The sequence below is a fragment of the Scyliorhinus canicula genome, chromosome 7 (assembly GCF_902713615.1).
Source record: "Scyliorhinus canicula chromosome 7, sScyCan1.1, whole genome shotgun sequence".
Taxonomy (NCBI): domain Eukaryota; kingdom Metazoa; phylum Chordata; class Chondrichthyes; order Carcharhiniformes; family Scyliorhinidae; genus Scyliorhinus; species Scyliorhinus canicula.
In genome coordinates this window covers 179595226-179616737 of record NC_052152.1, presented here as the reverse complement: position 1 = coordinate 179616737, position 21512 = coordinate 179595226, and the positions used below count along the sequence as shown (strand labels likewise).

General features: G+C 43.4%; 1 protein-coding gene across 5 annotated transcripts in view; it reads left to right on the top strand.

Annotated features, from left to right (window-relative positions):
• Positions 1 to 21512, top strand: part of LOC119969595 (nucleolar protein 4-like) — a 430219-nt gene that overhangs the window by 392458 nt on the left and 16249 nt on the right. For all 5 annotated transcript variants that reach the window (XM_038803408.1, XM_038803407.1, XM_038803409.1 and 2 more), the window contains one exon: positions 9260 to 9461. In XM_038803408.1, coding sequence (XP_038659336.1) covers positions 9260 to 9461 — 202 coding nt within the window. The remainder of the gene's footprint in view (positions 1 to 9259; positions 9462 to 21512) is intronic.

The window sequence follows — 21512 nt, the reverse complement described above, 5'->3', positions numbered from 1 at the left end:
ACCTGCGCGCGCAGTCGCCGCTCCTTATCCCACCTGCGCGCGCAGTCGCCGCTCCTTATCCCACCTGCGCGCGCAGTCGCCGCTCCTTATCCCACCTGCGCGCGCAGTCGCCGCTCCTTATCCCAATTTGGGGCGCAGCCACCGCTCCCTATCCCGCTTGCAGGCGCATCCATCGCTCCCTACCACCCCTTCATATACACATCCGTTGCTCCCTACCCTACGCGTGCAGCCACTGCCACTCCCTGAAAAAGCTTTTCACTTTACCGCATGCGCACACAGTTTTTCACTTTATCGCGCGTGCACACTACCTTTCACCTCACCGCATGCACATACTGCATTTTAAAAATATGTCCCCAATTAATTTTTTCCATATAAGGGGCAATTTAGCATGGCCAATCCACCTAGCCTGCACATCTTTGGGTTGTGGGGGCGAAACCCACCCAATCACGGGGAGAATGTGCAAACGCCACACGGACAGTGACCCAGAGCTGGGATCGAACCTGGGACCTCGGTGCCATGAGGCAACAGGGCTAACCCACTGCACCGCATGCGCGTGTACTGCTTTTCACTCCACGTGCGTGCACTGCCTTTCACCCCACCGCGCACATGCACTGCTTTTCATTCCACCGCGCGCACGCACTGCCTTTCACTCCTCCAGCCATTCATTGTATCTTTTTTAGACTGACCTGAAATTTAAACGTTTCAGATGAATGGGATGTGCTTTCTCGTGCTAACATATAAAACTGAAGCTGAAATTTACCTCATCATAGCAGTGACACAAATTAGAGTAAAAACACACTAATACTGTGAATTATGCAAGTATGTTGGAGCTAGTTTATCAACATTGGAGCTAGTTTATCAACAATATCAACGTATATTTATATAGCACCTTTAACAGCATCTCAAGGCACTTCATACCAACTTCTCCCTTCTCGCCAGAAGACGCAGCAAGGCAGATTTATAGTTATAGAACGGTACAGCACAGAACAGGCCCTTCAGCCCTCGATGTTGTGCCGAGCATTGTCCGAAACCAAGATCAAGCTATCACACTCCCTGTCATTCTGTGTGCTCATTATGCCCATTTATGCCCTCAGTTGGTGGCACTCACACCTCTGAGCCACAAGGTTCTGAGTTCAAATCGCACTTTGGGCCTTGAGACCAAAAATTAAGCCTGACACTCCAGTGCAGTATTGAGGTTGTACATGCATTGTCCAAAGGTCCATCTTCCAGATGAGACATCAAACTCAGGCCCCACTGCTTAGGTGGATAAAAAAGACCCCATGGCACTATTTTGACAAATAGCAGGGTTGTTATCCTTTTGACAAAGAAGTATTTGCTGTTTTTGTTTCATATTGGAATGATGAATACCAGCTATTATGTCACAAATTAAGCCTCCAGCCACATAAGGAGTTATAAGGTCAGATGGAGAAAGGCTTGGTCAAAGAGATGGGTTTTAAGGAGTGTGTTAAGGAGGACAGTGAGTTAGAGTTAGAGATGTCCAGGGAGAGCATTCCCGATATTGAGTCAAGGCAAATAAAGGCACGGCGACCAATTGTGGAGCATTTAAAATTGGGAATACACAAGGGGCCAGAATTATAGGATTGCAAATATTGCAGGGGGTTCTGGGGCTGGAGGTGATTACAGAGATGGGGGGATAAGACATGAAGGAATTTGAAAAGAAGGATGGGAATGTTAAAATCAAGATGTTGCTTGACCAGGAGCCAATGTAGGTCAGCAAACATGGGAGTCATAGGTGAACAGAGCATATCACAACACAGGCAGCAGAGTTTTGGATGACCTCAAGTTTACAGATGGTAGATTATGATAGACCAGCCAGGAGTGCTTTGCAATAGTCGAGTATAAATGTAACAAAAGCATGAATGCCAGTTTCAGCAGCAGGTAAGCTGTGACAGGCAAGGTAGGGCAATGTTAGCAAGGAGCAAATGGGCAGTCTTAGTGATGACATGAAGCTGAGATCGGAAGCTTATCTTGGGGTCAAAATTGAAATGATACTTGTGAACAGATTGGTTTAATCAAAGAATGTTGGAAGAGAGAAGGATGCAGTTGGGAGCTAGAGAATGGAGATTGGAGTGGGGACCATAAATAATGGCCTTGAACTTCCAATATTTAATAATAGAAAATTTCTGCTCGTCTAGTACTGAGCTACTCATCTTTCATGTGAATTAGATTATAGTGAGAAGGCCTCACTTTTGTCCCGACCTATTTTAGCCAAGTGGCAAGGTGCATCGAGATGACTGGAGATAGATCCAGATGCAGTGCGTGACGTACTGTGTCTGGTCATGCTCTACATGTTCCACGACACATTGCTGAACTGCCTTCAGACCATTAGACCTGGAATGGTCTGATCCACCCAATCCACTGGAATCAGTCTTCACTGTTGCACGTTTTGCTATGGGTGTAAAACGCGTTTATTGGAGTGTATTAACTTGCCTCTGTTAAAGGCCGTGTGCTTAACACTACTAGGCTCTGTATATGTATTTTTCAGCTCAGGAGTCGCCAGATGCCGTATAGACACCTCACAAATATTCCAAGGTCAGGTTCAAAGTAATAAAACGATACACCGATTAGTAAGTTCCAAACGATCAATATTTATTATACAATTATAATAAATACGCATGCACACACTAAGGGACTAAGCTATGACTAAACTAAGCAATCAGAATACTTAACTAAACAGGAACAGGCAAGGTCAGGGAGCGAGGCCTTCGTCCCGGTCTTGGTCTGCAACCTTCAGAAAGCGTGCTGGTCACTGGGGGTCTAGCGGGCTTGGTTCGCGTAACGAGCGTCGTATTGGCACTGACGGTTCGGCGGCTGGTGCTCAACGGCTGGAGTCAGGATACAGGTTCGAGTTCTTGGTCAAAGCCGGAGCACGAAACAGCAGACAGGACCATGTGTGGGGGTCTGCTTTTATAGGGGTCCCCAATGTCCTTGCCTTTTCCTGGGTGGGCTTTACCTTCAGGTATCGATTGGATCGCTTCCAATCGATATCTTTTGAATTCCTCCAATGTGAGGGTCTCTCTTGATGGCGGGGGCGGTTTCTATAGTGGATACTTCTGGTGCCGCTCTGTCTGGACATCCACTCAAGTATCTTATTCAAACCCAAATGTTGCCATTGTGTGTGCCTAGATCTGGACTGCCTCATTAGTATGTAAAACGTTCTGCTATTATCACCTTTGGTTTGAGATCTTCCACCTGGCCAGAAACTAGTTTTGCTGCTTGCAAAATGCTAATGAGTGTTTGCAGGCTGCTTGCCTTGGCTAAACTGTTTTTCCCTGCAGTCTTAGCGATTCTCCATTTTGTTTAGTTCAGTGTCCATTTTAGGTGGCTACAGTGGCTACATCACATGCTGGGGTAGACAAATCTTTACGTTACCAGGGGTTGGAGACCCAATAGCTACCCCTCTCGTGGTTTGGCTGGCGCAAAGTGGTTTACCAGGTTGTCACATTCCAACAGTTGTGTGTAGCCATAGGCGAGAGCTGGGCGAAGGTGAGGACCAATACAGGATGCATCACTCCAACGAGTGCAGTAAGAATGAGGGGTGTTACCCCTCCCTTACACCACAGAGTCAGATAGACAGTTTGATAATTTTCTGACAGTTGGAGTCAAAGCGAGGTGCTCAAGAGATGGAGTTGGGTATTATTCATGTACATGCAAAAATAAACGGTGTCGCTGAGAGGCAGCATTTAGATGAGAAATTGGAGGGAGACCCGGATGGATCCTTGGCAAAGGACACGAGAGGTAACGGTGTCGGAGCAGCAAGAGAAGCATTGTAAGTGATTCTTTGGCTAGGATTAGACAGACAAGAATGGAACCAGGTGGGAACAGTCCCACCCAGCTGCACAACTGTGGAATGACATAGAGGAGAATGCTGTGATTAACCATTTCAAAGGCCGCAGACAGGTCAAGAAGGAAGAGGAGGGAAAGTTTACGTTTGCCACAGTCACATAGGATGTATCCTCCCCATAATTTTCATTTTCTTTTTTGAATTCTATCCTCGTAAAATAAATTGCATCTATATAGCTCTTTAATTGCATCTATATAACTCGATAATAACATCTTTCACAAATACCCATAGTGTTTCAATACTGATTTGAAATGAGGTGACGGTCATTGTGCAAACTGCAAATTATATTCCCACAAACAGCAAATGGCCGAATAACCAGTGAATTTGTGGGTAGGATGAGCACATTGGATAGAACACCAGGAGACCTCTCTGCTTTTCAAATTATTCCATTAAATCCTTAATATCCACCTGATAGAGAGGCAGACAAGTCCTCGGGTTAATGTCTCGTCAAAAAGTCAGCATTTTCAAAAAGGGGGGAACATGTATCCTTATTTAGGTGAGAGAGTTCTGGAATAGAATTTGATTCCATTACTTTTTCATGCATAGGCAAGGGCTCTTCCCACTGAACCAAGTAAATAAACACTGCAGCATAAAATTGCTGTCCCAAAAGTCTACAATGATTGTGACTTTGAAATTCAGGGGAAACCTAGTAGTAGTAATACTCACCTCTCATTTTACTTGACAATTACTGAGCATCAATGCAGAGAAAAACATGTTTTATAGTTTATATATGGAAAAATGTCAGATTTCTGAGGCCGAGGTGGTTCAATATTGAACAGATTTGTAATAAATGAATAGAGAATCATAACCACTGTACAAGATAACAGTTTCCAGCAAGAGAATTTATTTTATGTATAATTTAGAAGAGCCTTCTATCTAATTTTATGAGCTAACCTCCAACCAATGAAGGATTCATTAGTGCTTTGGGAGTGGAGAGTACAGTACATGAATCTTTATCCCCAGGAGCAGCTTACTCTTACATTAAGAGTGTTATACCTAATCCGAGCAGATGGTGAAATTAGTTTCTCAACCCCATGTATTTAAGCGTTTTGTTATTATTGTACCACCCTATTTTTTAAATTTTATTTTCTGGAATTATTTTCTTGTAAGAGCTAATTTTGTAGAGTTCCATTCCCAACGTGGAATATCAATAGATAGCCACGTGGATCCCAAGTAGCCCTCTTAACACTAAAGAGCCTGTTCTGCACATGGCAATGACTTTCGCATCTTCAGGATGTTCCAAGCCAATTCATTATTCTGACTTGTAATCACTGTGATACAGCCAGACAAGACGGCCTATTTATGGACAGCAAAATCCTACAACCAGCAATGAGATTTTGCCAATACTGTTTGCAGTATCAGGAGAGGGATGCTTAAATGCGTTCTAAAAAGCAGTAGGTGCCAATACAATTAACAATTTAAAGAGATCAACAGATTTCTGCTAAACAAAAGTATAGAATGCGGAACAAGGGATTCAAGGATTTCACAGCACAGCATTTGGAAAGTAGTGGTATAATCAGACAAAGTCATCATGGATTTACGAAAGGGAAATCATGTTTGACAAATCTACGAGAATTCTTTGAAGATGTAACGCGTAGAGTTGCCCAGGGAGAACTGTCAGGTGTGGTTTACTTAAGACTCAGAAGGCTTTCGACAAGGTCTCACATAGCAGATAGAACAAAGTACAAAGAAAAGTACAGCACAGGAATAGGCCCTTCGGTCCTCCAAGCCAAACATGCTGCCTGTCTAACCTAAAACCTTTTACACTTCTGGGATCCATATCCCTCTATTCCTATCCTATTCATATATTCGTCAAGATGCCCTTAAATGTCATTGTCGTAGCTGATTCCACCACCTCCTCCGGACGTTAGTTCCAGGCACCCACTACTCTCTGTATAAAAACCTTCCCTCGCACCTTAAACCTATGTCCCCTAGTAATTCACTCTTCCACCCTGGGGAAAAAGCTTCTGACTATCCACTCTGTCCATGCCACGTCTAATTCTGCAGACTTCTATAGGTCACCCCTCAACTTCCGTCGTTCCAGCGACAACAAACCAAATTTATCCAACTTCTCCTCATAGGTAATGCCCTCCATACCAGGCCATGATGTGGAGATGCCGGCGTTGGACTGGGGTGAGCACAGTAAGAAGTCTTACAACACCAGGTTAAAGTCCAACTGAAGAAGGAGCCGTGCTCCGAAAGCTCGTGTTTGAAACAAACCTGTTGGACTTTAACCTGGTGTTGTAAGACTTCTTACTGTGCATACCAGGCAACATCCTGATAAACCTATCTGTACCCTCTCCAAAGCCTCCACATCCTTCTGGTAGTGTGGCGACCAGAATTGAGCAGTATATTCCAAGCGTGGCTGAACTAAGTTTCTGTATAGCTGCAGTACAACTTGCCAATTTTTATACTCAATGTCCCGGCCGATGAAGGCAAGCACGCCGTATGCTTTCTTAACCACCTTATCCACCTGCATTGCCACTTTCATAGCACTATGGATGCCGATGCTTCTAAGTGTTCTGCCATTTACTGTATAATTAAATTAAAACACGTGGAATTGCGAGTGGTGTTGAGATGGATAGAAAGCTGGTTAGCTGACAGGATGCAAAATGGTGGAATAAATGGGTCTTTTTAGGATGGGTAAGAAGTGACTAATGGGGTACCACAGGGATCTGTGCGAGGACCCGCAACTGTTCACATTATATATTAATGATTTAGACGAGGGAACAAAATGTATTATTCAAATTTGCAGATTATACGAAGTTGGGTGGGAAGGTGAGCTGTGAGGAGGATGCAGAGATGCTTTAGCGGGATTTGGACAGGCTGAGTGAGTGGGTGTGTGCATGGCAGTTGCAGTATAATGTGCATAATTGTGAGGTTATGCGCTTTGGTAGCAAAATTAGGAGGGCATATTATTATTTGAATGGGTTTAAATTGAGAGAGGTGGATACTCAGTGAGACCTTGGTGTCCTTGTGCATCAGGCGTCGAAAGTAAATGCATAGGTACAACAGGCAGTAGAGAAGACAAATGGTATGTTGGCGTTCATAGCGAGAGGATTTGAGTATATGAAAAGAGATGTTTTACTGCAGTTGTTTAGTGCGTTGGTGAGGCCACACCTGGAGTATAGTGTGCAGTTTTGGTGTCCTTATCTGAGGAAAGATGTTCTTGCTATCAAGGGAGTGCAACGAAAGTTTACCAGGCTGCTCCCTGGGGTGGCGGGACTGTCATAGGAGGAGGGACTAAATCGGTTAGGATTATTTTCATTGGAGTGTAGAAGACCGAGAGGGAATCTCATAGAAACTTGTAAAATTCTAATGGGATTAGTCAGGGTAGATTCAGAAAGAATGTTCCCGATGGTTGGGGAGTTCACAACTAGGGGTCATAGTTTGAGGATAAGGGGTAAACCTTTCAGGACTGAGGCGAGGAGAAATTTCTTCACTCAGAGAGTGGTGAATCTGTGGAATTCACTACCACAGAATGTAGTTGAGGCCAAAACATTGTGTAATTTTAAGAAGGAATTAAATATAGCTCTTGGGGCTAAAGGATTCAAAAGATATGGAGGGAAGGCGGAATCAGGTATTGAATTTGATGATCAGCATGATCATAATGAATGGTGAGCAGAAAGTGAGGAGGGTTTTTCCTCATCACCCTGTGAAGGTTTGGTTAAGAAATCTATTTGTCAGGGCCAGCGACAGTGATTTATGTTGGCATATGAAAAAGTTATTCTTAATTGTGTACATTTTTTCTCCTCCTTTATTTGATTCCCCAGTGCTAATCGTCACCTTTAGCTGAGAAAGTGAACAGGAAACTGCTTGGAAGGCTTTGCCAAGAGTAGTGGGAGGCCGAATGGCCTTCTTCTGCTTCTATTTTCTATGTATGTTTCAATGAAAAGGCAAATGAAAAGGCAAAAGGATGCAGATCAATAATTATGAATGGTGGACATGGCTAGACGGGCTGAATGACTCACTTTTTTATGAAGGTGTTAACATGATCATTTTACCCGGTTAATGTCTGCTTTAAAATAGAAGACAAAGGAATCTTTAACTGATCTGTATATCATTGATCTGCTAATGCAGGCAACTGTAATTTCTAGATTGTGAGATGTTTTAACATTAGCTGCATGACATGTATGGGGTCTTATTGAGTGAAGTTTACACTCTCTACAAGGAGCACATATGGAAACTAGTAAATTACACACCTCCCACTACTCTTGGCAAAGCCTTACAAGCAGTTTCTGTTCACTTTCTCAGCTAAAGATGATGCTTAGCACTGGGGGATCAAATAAAGGAGGAGAAAAAAAATGTACACGATTAAGAATAACTTTTTCATATGCCAACATAAATCACTGTAACTGGCCCTGACAAATAGAATTCTTAACCAAACCTTCACAAAGTGATGAAGAAAACCCCTCATTACTTTCTGTCATTGCAAAGCGTCATCACATGGACAGTATTTTGTATTGGTTGAGCTTAATTCCATAATAACAAAGGTTCAAGTAGCATGTGGGATAGCCTGGGAACTCTGATTCTAACAAACAACAGGATAAATTGCAAAACACAATGTAATCAAAGCAGAGTTTTAAAGCTAACATGATTTTATCTTAGAACAACTTGTAGGCAAAGCACCGAATAGGTTGCCAGCCCTTAGCCCTATGGAGGCCCTTAATTGCCCATTTAAGTGGCATTAAGGGCCTCATGCCACCTCCACTGCCATAAAACACAGGCAGGCGAGACAGAGTGCAAAGATCGTTTTTAAAACTGCTCTTTTGAAAAGGAGGGCAGGGAGACATTTATAGGGTTGGTGCCCAGTGTGTATCAGGGACACCCCATCCCCCCCCCCCCCCCCCCCCCTCCACTTTGTTCCTGCCTGCATAGCCAGTGTGGGGTGCCTGATCCCTTTCTACCTTAACACCTCAGGGCTTACCTCACTCTTGGTGGCCATTGCTCGTCTTCTTGGAGATGCTTGTAATCCAAGCAGCGCCCACTAATGAGTTCCGCCACTGCTGGGACTGCTAGATCTCCCAATCAGAATGGCTTGTAGCTCTTGAGGACTGCACTTTCTGTCCACTGACATTGGAAGTCTGACCCTCAGCCGCCCCAGAGTGTTATTGCTGCCGGACAGGCTTTTCAAAAGTCGGCCCGCCTGTAACATCCAACCCTATATCTCCAGGGATGATACAAAAGGCTCTGTTCAACTAGTGGGATCAGTCACACAAACTGCAGTCATTATGTGTTGATTAAATAGAAAAGCAAGAATACTGAATTGAAGGAAACATGAAGAAATAAACAGTCTTTTTAAGGCTGCATGTTACTATTAGACTAGAAATGCAGAAGTGTTTTTGTCGTCTACGTGTGCCCCATTTATTTTGTTCTGCTGTTCCTTTGCTGTAGGATGAACCTATTGCACTAGATAAACACACTCAACAAGCCAGGGAGACGGCTCAGCTCGCACACACCACTTACTCACTGCCAGCTGCTTCATACTCACACGATCAGATGTATATCAACGGAGGACTAAACTACAGTTACCGTGGTTACGGAGGAATAGGAGGTGGACTGCAGACTTCTTTGCAGACTGGCACCCTCAGCAATGGTATGAAAATCATAAGTCGGGCGTCATTGATTCTTTTTAGTTATCCTTTGCTGCTCTTAATTATGCTACCCTGTATAAAGCAAAAGTTCTTTCATGTGTTATATTTTGAAATATTTTTAAGTAGAAATAAAACTTTATGTTTTAAGTTGGAATAATTTTACATTTCCTTTATTAGCAGACTGTTGATAAACCGTATTAAATGTATGTATTAAATGTACAAATTTACTTCTGAGGCTTAATTGGTTTGTGATAGGGTTGAAATATTCTCAAATCTCACATATTTTAGGAGGAAGTATTTGGAACAAAAGTCACTGCTCTTATCCCCACTCATTTTCCACAACATGAAAAGGCTTTTGTTTCAGTTTGCTCAGATTTTGAGCACTGAAGATAGTCACAGTGTTTGTCTGTCACTCCTGGTTTGCATCAGCCCACCTAATCCATCACTTTGACACATCGTTGTCTGGAGAATAAAATAGGTCATTAATGGAGACAGTAAAGAGCAAAGGCCCCAACAGTGATCCCGGTGGGACACCATTGGGAACTGGTCTCCAAGCAGGTCCATTGACAACAACTTTCTGCCTATGTGCATTCAACCAACTCTTAATCCACCACAACAGATTACCACTAATTCCACAAGCTTCTTATCTTGTGTAGAGTGGTCTCCTGTTTGAAAGATTTTTGAAGGGCAGCACGGTAGCACAGTGATTAGCATTGTCGCTTCACAGTTCCAGGGTGCCAGGTTCGATTCCCGGTTTGGGTGACTGTGCGGAGTCTGCACGTTCTCCTCGTGTCTGCGGGGTTTCAGCCCGGAGCTCCGGTTTCCTCCCACATTCCAAAGACGTGCAGGTTAGGTGGATTGGCCATGATAAATTGCCTTTAGTGTCCAAAGGGGTTGCTGGGTTACGGGTATGGGGCGGGGTTGAGGGCTTAAGTGGTGTGCTTTTTCCAAGGGCCAGTGCAGGCTCGATGGGCCAAATGGCCTCCTTCTGCACTGTAAATTCTATGTATCTATGGATGCCCAGGTAGACAATGTCCATTTTGTTGTTCTGATCCATAATTTAATCATTTCTTCAGAAAGTTTAATCAAATCAGTAAGACACTTCTTTTCAGAAGCCATCCATTTAATGTGATTTTATTTCCTGAAGAGGTTGGATAGGGCAAATTTCAAAGGATCAATGCATCGAGAACTTCAAGCATATATGGCTTTGAAATATAGGATCCTCTTTACTTTGTCTCATATGCTCTGTGCACTGAGGGAGTAGAAGTCTTCCGTATTGAGGTTATTTTGAGGGCTATTCTATAGGAGCTTGTAAAATCTAGGGTGAGATAAGTTGCATCCTGGATCTTGGGGAGGGGGGGGGGGAAACAGCAATCTTGTAAAAAAAAGTGTGGTACTATCTTCCACTGCCTTGCTGTGATACCCAATGTGTTGAATTCCCCAGCTCTGTAAATTGTAGTCACTTAATAAATTCAAGTCGCACAGTAGCACAAGTGGATAGCACTGTGGCTTCACAGCGCCAGGGTCCCAGGTTCGATTCCCCGCTGGGTCACTGTCTGTGCGGAGTCTGCACGTTCTCCCCGTGTCTGCGTGGGTTTCCTCCGTGTGCTTCGGTTTCCTCCCACAGTCCAAAAGATGTGCAGGTTGGGTGGATTGGCCACTCTAAATTGCCCTTCATGTCCAAAAAGGTTAGTAGGGGTTATTGGGTTACGGGGATAGGGTGGAAGTGAGGGCTTAAGTGGGTCGGTGCAGACTCGATGGGCCAAATGGCTTCCTTCTGCACTGTATGTTCTATGTTCTACAGAGATCAGCCATGGGTACCTGAAATGAATTTGTGGCATCATGGTCACCTTCATAGTCCCAGAGTAATGAGGTGGATGGGCATGGCTGAAGGTGCTCCTGTTTTATGTAATATAGCTCCTCCTGTGCCTAACTGGTGTACTTTCCTTCCCATGATCTGTACTGCTTGTGTATTCTATTCAAGGTTAATATTAGGTGTGATGTATACTCCTGAAATGCTACCTGACTTGTCTTGCATCCATTCTATGCTACTCCACTATCTCCGCTTCTAAGCTCGTAATTTACTGTGCATGCCTGTATGCTCAACTGTCGTACCAGTTGTTGGCCAGTTCGGATTGTGGGGAGAAGTGGGAGCACACTGAGAATGGTTTGGTAGTCTGATGGAAACACCATCTTCCCAATTTTTGCACAACAATGATTGATTAACCCAAGTAATGTTTCAGAAACATACCAAAAGCGGAAAGGAAATTCATTCATTATATTTGACTTTATTTTATTTAACATTGATCTAACATTTTTTAAAGTTAATTTTATGGGATTATAGGCATCGCTGGTTAGGTCAGCATTTCTATTGCCCATCTCTAATTGCCCTAACTTTCCTGAAGTTAATTATTTCATTTCACGAGACAAATCAAAGATATGGGGCGGGATTCTCCGCGGCCAGCGCCAAAATTGGGAAAGGCAATTGGGCGGAGAATTGTTTTTTGCCTCCGAAATCGTGGCAGGTGGTGGGTTCATCCCAAATCGCAATTTTCCAGTGCCTCAATAGCAGTGTCAATGCATTACACTCAGCACGAACAGTAAAGTCGTTTCCACATCATTAATGGACCTGACCTGGTATTCTCTGCATCCAATGGGGAGAATTCCCGACAGCGAGGTTCACTTGTGCTCTCAAAAATCGTGAAACAGGCGCCTTGGCTGCTTGGTGGAGGGAGGAGGTACGGAAAGTGTCCAATATTGCCAGTGTGCTGACAGTTGTGCCGCTGCCCGGAGAGCTTCTGCCAGGGCCAGGGTGAATAGCCAGGGTTGGCCAGGAGGTGGGATGTGGGGTCAGTGTAGACAGGCAGGGAACAACATTGCTGCAGCCTGCCAGGCAGCCATCCAGCTGCGCACGTCACTGACTGCCTACTGTGAACTTAGGGCCACGGATCGTATGGGTGTCGCCCTAGGTGACCCATCCTAGGTGCCTCTGGCCCCAGCTGACCCATCAATGGGATGGGCACACTCCAGCACAACCAGTGCCATCTTGTTGGCTGGGAGGAGTGGGTGTGGGGAATGAAGTGTGTATATGCGCCTGCAGCTTGTCAGCCTCCTGAGTGTCAATCATGGACCCGGTGAATCAGACATGATTCCCATGGGAATTGGTCATGTTCTATGTGGCGCCAGTGCTAGCCCCTGAATCGGTGCAGATGCAGCGCCAGTTTTGCTAAAGCAGAACTTCACAAATCCTCTCCTGGCGTCAACACTTCATCTCAGGAACGAAGAATCCCGCCGATGGTTTTATGCCCCAGATTTCTCTTTAGGTGTTCTTGATCTAAGTAGGCCAATGGGAGAGGGACTGAGGGGAGTGGAGACATTTTTCCTTTAGAGAGAGAGCGAAAAATCATAAAACCTGTCAATCAGACTGATAGGTTAGAAAGAAAAAATTGTTCAGTCACAGGTATGAAACAGTAGAAGGAAAAATAACAGGAGAAAATAGTGAGGAAAACTAGAATAACCAAGTTGTAAAACAACATTGGAGCGATCAAATATTTCAGGTTTCTGAGAAAATACAAACTTTAAGTTTAATTCAGACTGCTGCCTGAAGTGTATTTTAGTAGCCTAAACTGGTAGTACAGCTGTCATTCCGGATTTTTTAATATATTGGGCTGGATTCTCCGCACCCAGACTCCAAAATCGCGTTCAGCGACGGGGCGGAGGATCCAGTTTCATGCATGAAATCGGGACTGGTGCCGGCTCCGTGATTCTCCACCCCCCCGAAAAGCGGTGTATGCCGAGTATCCACCACCTGAGTCCATTGCCTGAGGCCCGCTCTGCTATTCTCTGTCCCCAACCGGCCGAATTCCCGATGGCTTGGATCTAATCTGGTCCTGCTGTTCGGGAAACTCACTGTCGGGGGCGGGCCGATCAGAGGGCAAGGGAGACCTCACTTGGGACTGGGGATTTTTTGTGCGGGCGGTCCAGGTTTGGGCGAGCGGCCGATTGGGGGCACTATTTCCACCGTCCAGGTCCGCAGTCTGAGTGCGCCATGGAGCATGGCATGGCCGCTAGAGGTCGGCGCCGTGCACGGCCTCTGACCCGGAAATGCGGGGGGAGCTGTATCAGCAGCTGGAACTGCGAGCTCCACAACAGCTACCTGCTAGCCGCCTGCAAGGCAGTGAATCTGTGGCCTTTTGACGCCAGTTTTCCTGGCCTAAAAGACCACAGTATTCACGACGGCGTGGGGACATAGTCCCTGAAACAGAGAATCCAGACCATTGTTCTTTACCACAAGCCTTGGGTAAGAAAATGCCATTGTCAATTTGATGTTTTAGAGTTTTCTTTAAGAATTAAGATTTACATTCAGTGGCATTATGATGCTGATGCCTAATGTACTTGTTTTAGATTCTTTTGAGGCCTACTTTAAAGGGATAATACTAGTTAAAATGGCAGAGACAAATTTAATAGGAGTCCATTTAGTGCACTGATGGTAACATTGATCATGGAAGTCTCCGGGTTTATAGACTTCACCATTTGAAATTTCGCAATATGGAGAAAACAGAGCATACAAAGGCTGAATCAGCCCTCATGCTCCCATGTGCTTATACTGAAAAAAATTAACTTCCTGCCGTTCTAATGAGATTAGATGCTTCATACACCATCACCTGCCTATCAGTAAAATATAATTATGTGAGATGAGGTCAGAGGGGTATAGTATTTTGGGTTTTGAAAGCAGTGCATCTCAGGGATTAACTGTTCTTATGCTACCTTAATCCTGTTCAGCGAAGCCTTGGATGATGCGAGAGATGAGGGTGGCATTACTCTGGTGACTATTAATCCTACTTCTTTTAATGTGAGTGGATTCATTATCAGGAGCAGATGCAGCATTCATGTGGGCCCGCACATCAGATGCTAATGGAATTAACATTTGCTCTTTGTCCCTCACATTTTCATTAGAAACAGCTAAAAAAAAATTACTATTAGTGATGTGCAATCAGTTGAAACATTACAATGTAATCAGAGGTCAATGTGTTTGGATAGGTAACTAATAAATTAAACTAAATATGCAACCCATGCTTAACCACTTAACACAGAATTTATCTTTCATGCGATTTCACATGCGTCATTTTGAAATACATTGTTATTGGTGAAATAGGATAAAGAGCTTATACAAACTAGTAGTAATTATATTCATGCGATAACTAGTACATAGTATCAGAAAACGTGCACAGCTAATATATAAGTTTGCTTGAAATTTGAAAAATACTGATCAGCAAGTTGAGTGTAGGATAAAATATTTGTCTTGTTTCAAAGAAAGCTTTCATTGGACAACCCAATTATTTGCACAGAGCACGACCAACCCCTTTACAATCTAGGGGTTGCAGTTTCACATTCCTGTCTGTTTGTTACAGCACCTGCCTTTATTTTAATGAGTTTGATCAGATTGTGGCTGGGCTATGAAGTTGAATATAACAGTTAAAGAGGGAACAGCTGATTCTCCGACCACAGTGACTCCTGCCATTGCAACACGGAAATGTAATCAAGAATTCAGCTTTCCTGAAGAATTTAGAAATGAAAGCTTACACCTTTAACTTCACAATGCTTTAAAATTTAAACGAGTTTTGGAACTGAGCAGTTAGCATCCATGCGCTGAATGAGAAAATGTGTATGTTCAATTTGCTTTTGTTAGAATACTGGCAAAGGGTTTATAGGCAATGATTGAGGGTTAGTACATCCTTGATCCCTGCCAAGCCACACACCCATGTCAAAAGGGTTGCAAGCAATATGAAACTCTCCAGCAGTCGCCAACTCTCACTTCTAACTTCACGTAGATGGTTGTCCACACCAGTAGCAATACCCTGAGATCTTGACCTTGACAGTCGTGCAAAATTAAATGAGGAGCCCATTAACTTCAACGTGCACAAAGACAGGGAATGGTGGAAGAGGTAGAAGAGTCCTACAAGTTACTGGAACGTTACCTCAAAAAGCAGAGACCAGCAAAGTTTGTGACACCCCCAAGGACATAATCATGTTGCTTAGTAAAGTGCTGTGTAGAGTCTGGGACCTCACACAGTAAAAATTAGGCATGGAAAGTTATAGTCAAAAAATAGAAGACACAGAAGAGGTTCTAACCTTTGCAGCCAATTCTGCTATATATAAATATATATTATATATATGTATATAGTGATGGAAGGAGAGATCCTTGCCCAACGAACTAACAAAAACATTTGAGGAATTTGACTTAAACTCATGAGAGGTCAGCTTCTGAGCCCATTACAATCCATGAAAGAGATAGCTTTTTGAGAATAGGAACATGGAATATCAGACAGGAAAACTTGATGATTGCACATAGGTAATGACTATAAAAAGTAAGACTTATGGTTAGAATATAATCAGATGGAAAAATAGGAATTATGTGCTTTACTTCTCAGGAGGTGAAAAAAAAAGATACAAGAGTTCAAGGTTACGGACCAATCTCAGAAAAGGCCTTTTTCATCTGTTGGCTATACAGGTGTATGCCCTGACACATGATCTGAGAAAGCAAGCAGGAAATAGAGATTTTATGGTGACATTACATCCTGAAGTGTTATGACTAAATCAACTGATGTGATAATTAAAATGCTAATATATTTTTTAAAAACATCATAATGCAAGTCATTCAGTATGCCATGAATCAAGAATTGAAAGAGAGAGACATGATTTATCAGATCATTTTTTAAACAACCAAAAAGAATGTACGCTTGGAGATGTTTGGGCGGTGTGTGTAGAAATCAATTGATATGGGCGAAATTCCTCCATGCCCCTGTCAGAAGGTTCAAAGACTGGCAATGGGAGGTCCAGAAATCGATTTCACATCGCAGAGAAATAATGGTGGAACATTTCAATACTGCCTGCCGTGGAGGATTACTATTCCTGCCAGATGCCAGCATGAAAACGATTTGCATCCCATTAGTGCGATGCAGATAAACCTCTGACAGGAATCTTACCCTCATGCCCGATTCTCTGCAATGCCAGCAGGAAAACACACTGGTCCAGAATAAGGTCTAGACCAACGTTGCGTGCAAAAGTTGGGACTTATCTTAAGAAAGCCTTGGACAGTTCAGAGATTTGAGAAGATGGTGCGGCCATGGCCCAGTAGCTGGAGCACCACATGCAGCACTGGGTGGGTGGGTGGGTGGAGCATCATCCATGTAATTATCTCAGTGAAGGAGCTTCAAGAAGGTGGGAGTTTTCCACACAGCAACCTCATTCAACTTTGGACTTTTTCCCAGGAACTTCACCATTGGATCAGACTTTCTTCCAGGGACCTCACCATAGCATCCGACTTTCTTCCAGGGACTGTGCCATAGGATTGGATCATCCAGCTACAGGTGGATGGCAGCAGGAGGTGCTGTTCGGCAGCAAAGATCTGTTGGAATGGGGGGGGGGGGGGGGGGAGGAGAAGAGGTTAAAGAAGGCTCGGAGTGTACTTCCAGGAATAAAGGTTTGAGGAAAGAACATAACAAATATTGGGGAGGGTTTAAACTAATGTGGCAGGGGGATGGGAACCAATGCTGGAAGTTGGAAGGTAGTAAAACAGGGACAGAAACAAAAGGAAGTAAGGGGAAAAGTGCAAGGCAGAGAAGACATAGTCAGAAATCCATAAGGGCGACAGTACAAGGTACAGTGACTGAGGGGAGCACAGTGAATAGGCCCAGTAATAACAAAAGGAATAAAACTGGAGATGTTAAGATTCAAAACAGAGGTAAAAAAACCAACATAAGTGTACTTTACCTGAATGCTCGTAGTATTCGGAATAAAGTAAATGAGTTGGTGGCACAAATCATCGTAAATGACTATGATTTAGTGGCCATTACTGAAACATGGTTAAAGGATGGTCACGACTGGGAGTTAAATATCTGAGGGTATCAAACTATTCGGAAGGACAGAGTGGATGGTAAGGGAGGTGGTGTTGCTCTGTTATTTAAGGATGACATCCGGGCAATAGTAAGGGATGACATCGGTGCTATGGAGGATAAGGTTGAATCCATTTGGGTGGAAATCAGGAATAGCAAGGCGAAAAAGTCACTGATAGGAGTAGTCTATCGGCCACCAAATAGTAACGAGATGGTGGGGCAGGCAATAAACAAAGAAATAACTGATGCATGTAGAAATGGTACAGCAGTTATCATGGGGGATTTTAATCTACATGTCGATTGGTTTAACCAGGTCGGTCAAGGCAACCGTGAGGAGGAGTTTATAGAATGTATCCGCGATTGTTTCCTAGAACAGTATGTAATGGAACCTACGAGGGAACAAGCGGTCCTAGATCTTGTCCTGTGTAATGAGACAGGATTGATTCATGATCTCATAGTTAGGGATCCTCTCGGAAGGAGCGATCACAATATGGTGGAATTTAAAATACAGATGGAGGGTGAGAAAGTAAAATCAAATACTAGTGTTTTGTGTTTAAACAAAGGAGATTACAAGGGGATGAGAGAAGAACTAGCTAAGGTAGACTGGGAGCTAAGACTTTATGGTGGAACAGTTGAGGAACAGTGGAGAACCTTCCAAGCGATTTTTCACAGTACTCAGCAAAGGTTTATACCAACAAAAAGGAAGGACGGAAGAAAGAGGGAAAATCGACCGTGGATATCTTAGGAAATAAGGGAGAGTATCAAATTGAAGGAAAAAGCATATAAAGTGGCAAAGATTGCTGGGAGATTAGAGGACTGGGAAATCTTTAGGGGGCAACAGAAAGCTACTAAAAAAGCTATAAAGAAGAGTAAGATAGAGTATGAGAGTAAACTTGCTCAGAATATAAAAATAGACAGTAAAAGTTTTTACAAATATATAAGACAAAAAAGAGTGGCTAAGGTAAATATTGGTCCTTCAGAGGATGAGAAGGGAGTTTTAATAATGTGAAATGAGGAAATGGCTGAGGAACTGAACAGGTTTTTTGGGTCGGTCTTCACAGTGGAAGACACAAATAACATGCCAGCGACTGATAGAAATGAGGCTATGACAGGTGAGGACCTCGAGAGGATTGTTATCACTAAGGAGGGAGTGATGGGCAAGCTAATGGGGCTAAAGGTAGACAAGTCTCCTGGCCCTGATGGAATGCATCCCAGAGTGCTAAAAGAGATGGCTAGGGAAATTGCAGATGCACTAGTGATAATTTACCGAAATTCACTAGACTCTGGGGTGGTCCCGGTGGATTGGAAATTAGCAAACGTGACGCCACTGTTTAAAAAAGGAGGTAGGCAGAAAGCAGGAAATTATAGGCCAGTGAGCTTAACTTCGGTAATAGGGAAGATGCTGGAATCTATCATCAAGGAAGAAATAGCGAGGCATCTGGATAGAAATTGTCCCATTGGGCAGACGCAGCATGGGTTCGTAAAAGGCAGGTCATGCCTAACTAATTTAGTGGAATTTTTTGAGGACATTACCAGTGCAGTAGATAACGGGGAGCCGATGGATGTGGTATATCTGGATTTCCAGAAAGCCTTTGACAAGGTGCCACACAAAAGGTTGCTGCATAAGATAAAGATGCATGGCATTAAGGGTAAAGTAGTAGCATGGATAGAGGATTGGTTAATTAATAGAAAGCAAAGAGTTGGGATAAATGGGTGTTTCTCTGGTTGGCAATCAGTAGCTAGTGGTGTCCCTCAGGGATCCGCAATTGTTCACAATTTACATTGATGATTTGGAGTTGGGGACCAAGGGCAATGTGTCCAAGTTTGCAGATGACACTAAGATGAGTGGTAAAGCGAAAAGTGCAGAGGATACTGGAAGTCTGCAGGGGGATTTGGATAGGTTAAGTGAATGGGCTCGGGTCTGGCAGATGGAATACAATGTTGACAAATGTGAGGTTATCCATTTTGGTAGGAATAACAGCAAACGGGATTATTATTTAAACGATAAAATATTAAAGCATGCCGCTGTTCAGAGAGACTTGGGTGTGCTAGTGCATGAGTCACAGAAGGTTGGTTTACAAGTGCAACAGGTGATTAAGAAGGCAAATGGAATTTTGTCCTTCATTGCTAGAGGGATGGAGTTTAAGACTAGGGAGGTTATGTTGCAATTGTATAAGGTGTTAGTGCGGCCACACCTGGAGTATTGTGTTCAGTTTTGGTCTCCTTACTTGAGAAAGGACGTACTGGCGCTGGAGGGTGTGCAGAGGAGATTCACTAAGTTAATCCCAGAGCTGAAGGGGTTGGATTATGAGGAGAGGTTGAGTAGACTGGGACTGTACTCGTTGGAATTTAGAAGGATGAGGGGGGATCTTATAGAAACATTTAAAATTATGAAGGGAATAGATAGGATAGATGCGGGCAGGTTGTTTCCACTGGCGGGTGACAGCAGAACTAGGGGACATAGCCTCAAAATAAGGGGAAGTAGATTTAGGACTGAGTTTAGGAGGAACTTCTTCACCCAAAGGGTTGTGAATCTATGGAATTCCTTGCCCAGTGAAGCAGTTGAGGCTCCTTCATTACATGTTTTTAAGGTAAAGATAGATAGTTTTTTGAAGAATAAAGGGATTAAGGGTTATGGTGTTCGGGCCGGAAAGTGGAGCTGAGTCCACAAAAGATCAGCCATGATCTAATTGAATGGCGGAGCAGGCTCGAGGGGCCAGATGGCCTACTCCTGCTCCTAGTTCTTATGTTCTTATAAATGATGTATGCTGATGACACAGTGCTACTCGCAGAATCCAAACAGGCCCCACAAAAATATTGTGCATCAAGTAAAATTTTTGAATACGGATTGAATATTTGGAAAGAATCTAAAGATTTGAAGTGGGTGGTTTCCCACTGGAACAAGTAGAAAGTTTAGGACAAGTGATAGCAGAAGGTGATAGATGCAATGCCAACATTAGAAGGATAGAGATAACCAAAAGTAATGTGAAACAAAAAAACAAAATCAAGCTTGGAAGAAAGAAAGGCCAATGAACTTGCAGGAGCAAACATAATTCTAAAAAGTGGCATCCCGACAAGGTCAGTATTCCAGCCTTATGATCAGGGCTGGAAAGCTACAGAGATCTCCCCTGGAGAGCAGCAGAAAGGGAGGGGTCGACCTAGGGTGCAGTTGGATGACAGATGTCATGGAGTGGTTAGATGAGCTACAGTGGATGTGTGAAGATGGTGCACGGCAGACGAGAATGACACACCATAACAGCAGATCACCTGGTAGGAGTAGCTACAAGCAACAGCAAAACCAAATAATTGGTTGTATTACTGAACTTGTGTCACAAATTGCTTGTATTTGTTGCCCTATCCATAAATTTAGTGGGAATTTTCATCGTCCCGATTAGTTCAGAACCCATGCAGTTAAATGTAAATAATCTTTATTATTGTCACAAGTAGGCTTACATTAACACTGCAATGAAGTTACTGTGAAAAGACCCTAGTCGCCACATTCCGGCACCTGTTTGTGTACAGAGGGAGCATTCAGAATACTCATCTGGTACGGGAATTGAACCCGCGCTACTGGCCTTGACCTGCATCCCAGACCAGCTGTCTAGCCCACTGAGCTAAACCAGCCCTCTGTTAGGACCCAGTCAAGCGACTTGAAACTTTATGCAAACAAGCAGTTTTCACACAAGTTTAGCTCAGTCAGAAATGTTAAAGAGACATAGGGAGAAATATTGAGACTCAGATTCATGCAATTCGTTATGTAATTATTACCCAGTTAATGGGAAGAATTGTACAGTATTAAAGTATGCATTTGAAGATTTAATTCCACAATTTGTGATTGAATATAGAAAGTCCTTTACTGTTACAGTATTATACTTTAGGTTTCCAATAGGTAGCATCTCCTGTTTGTCATTTCAACACTCCTGAACTGAACTTATTTGTGTGTTGAAATTGCTTTTTGCATTGAAGTTTCAAGCCTCTAGCTTGAGTTTTATCTGCTTGATTTCTGATCTAATTAGAATGGATGAAATTCTTCACTGATAGCCAGAATTAACGGAGTACTGTACAAGCATTAATAAAAGCAAAGTCCAAATTGTTTATTCACAAACATCTGCAATAATGTCCTAATGAATAGGCATAGATGTAATTCTGCAGACCACA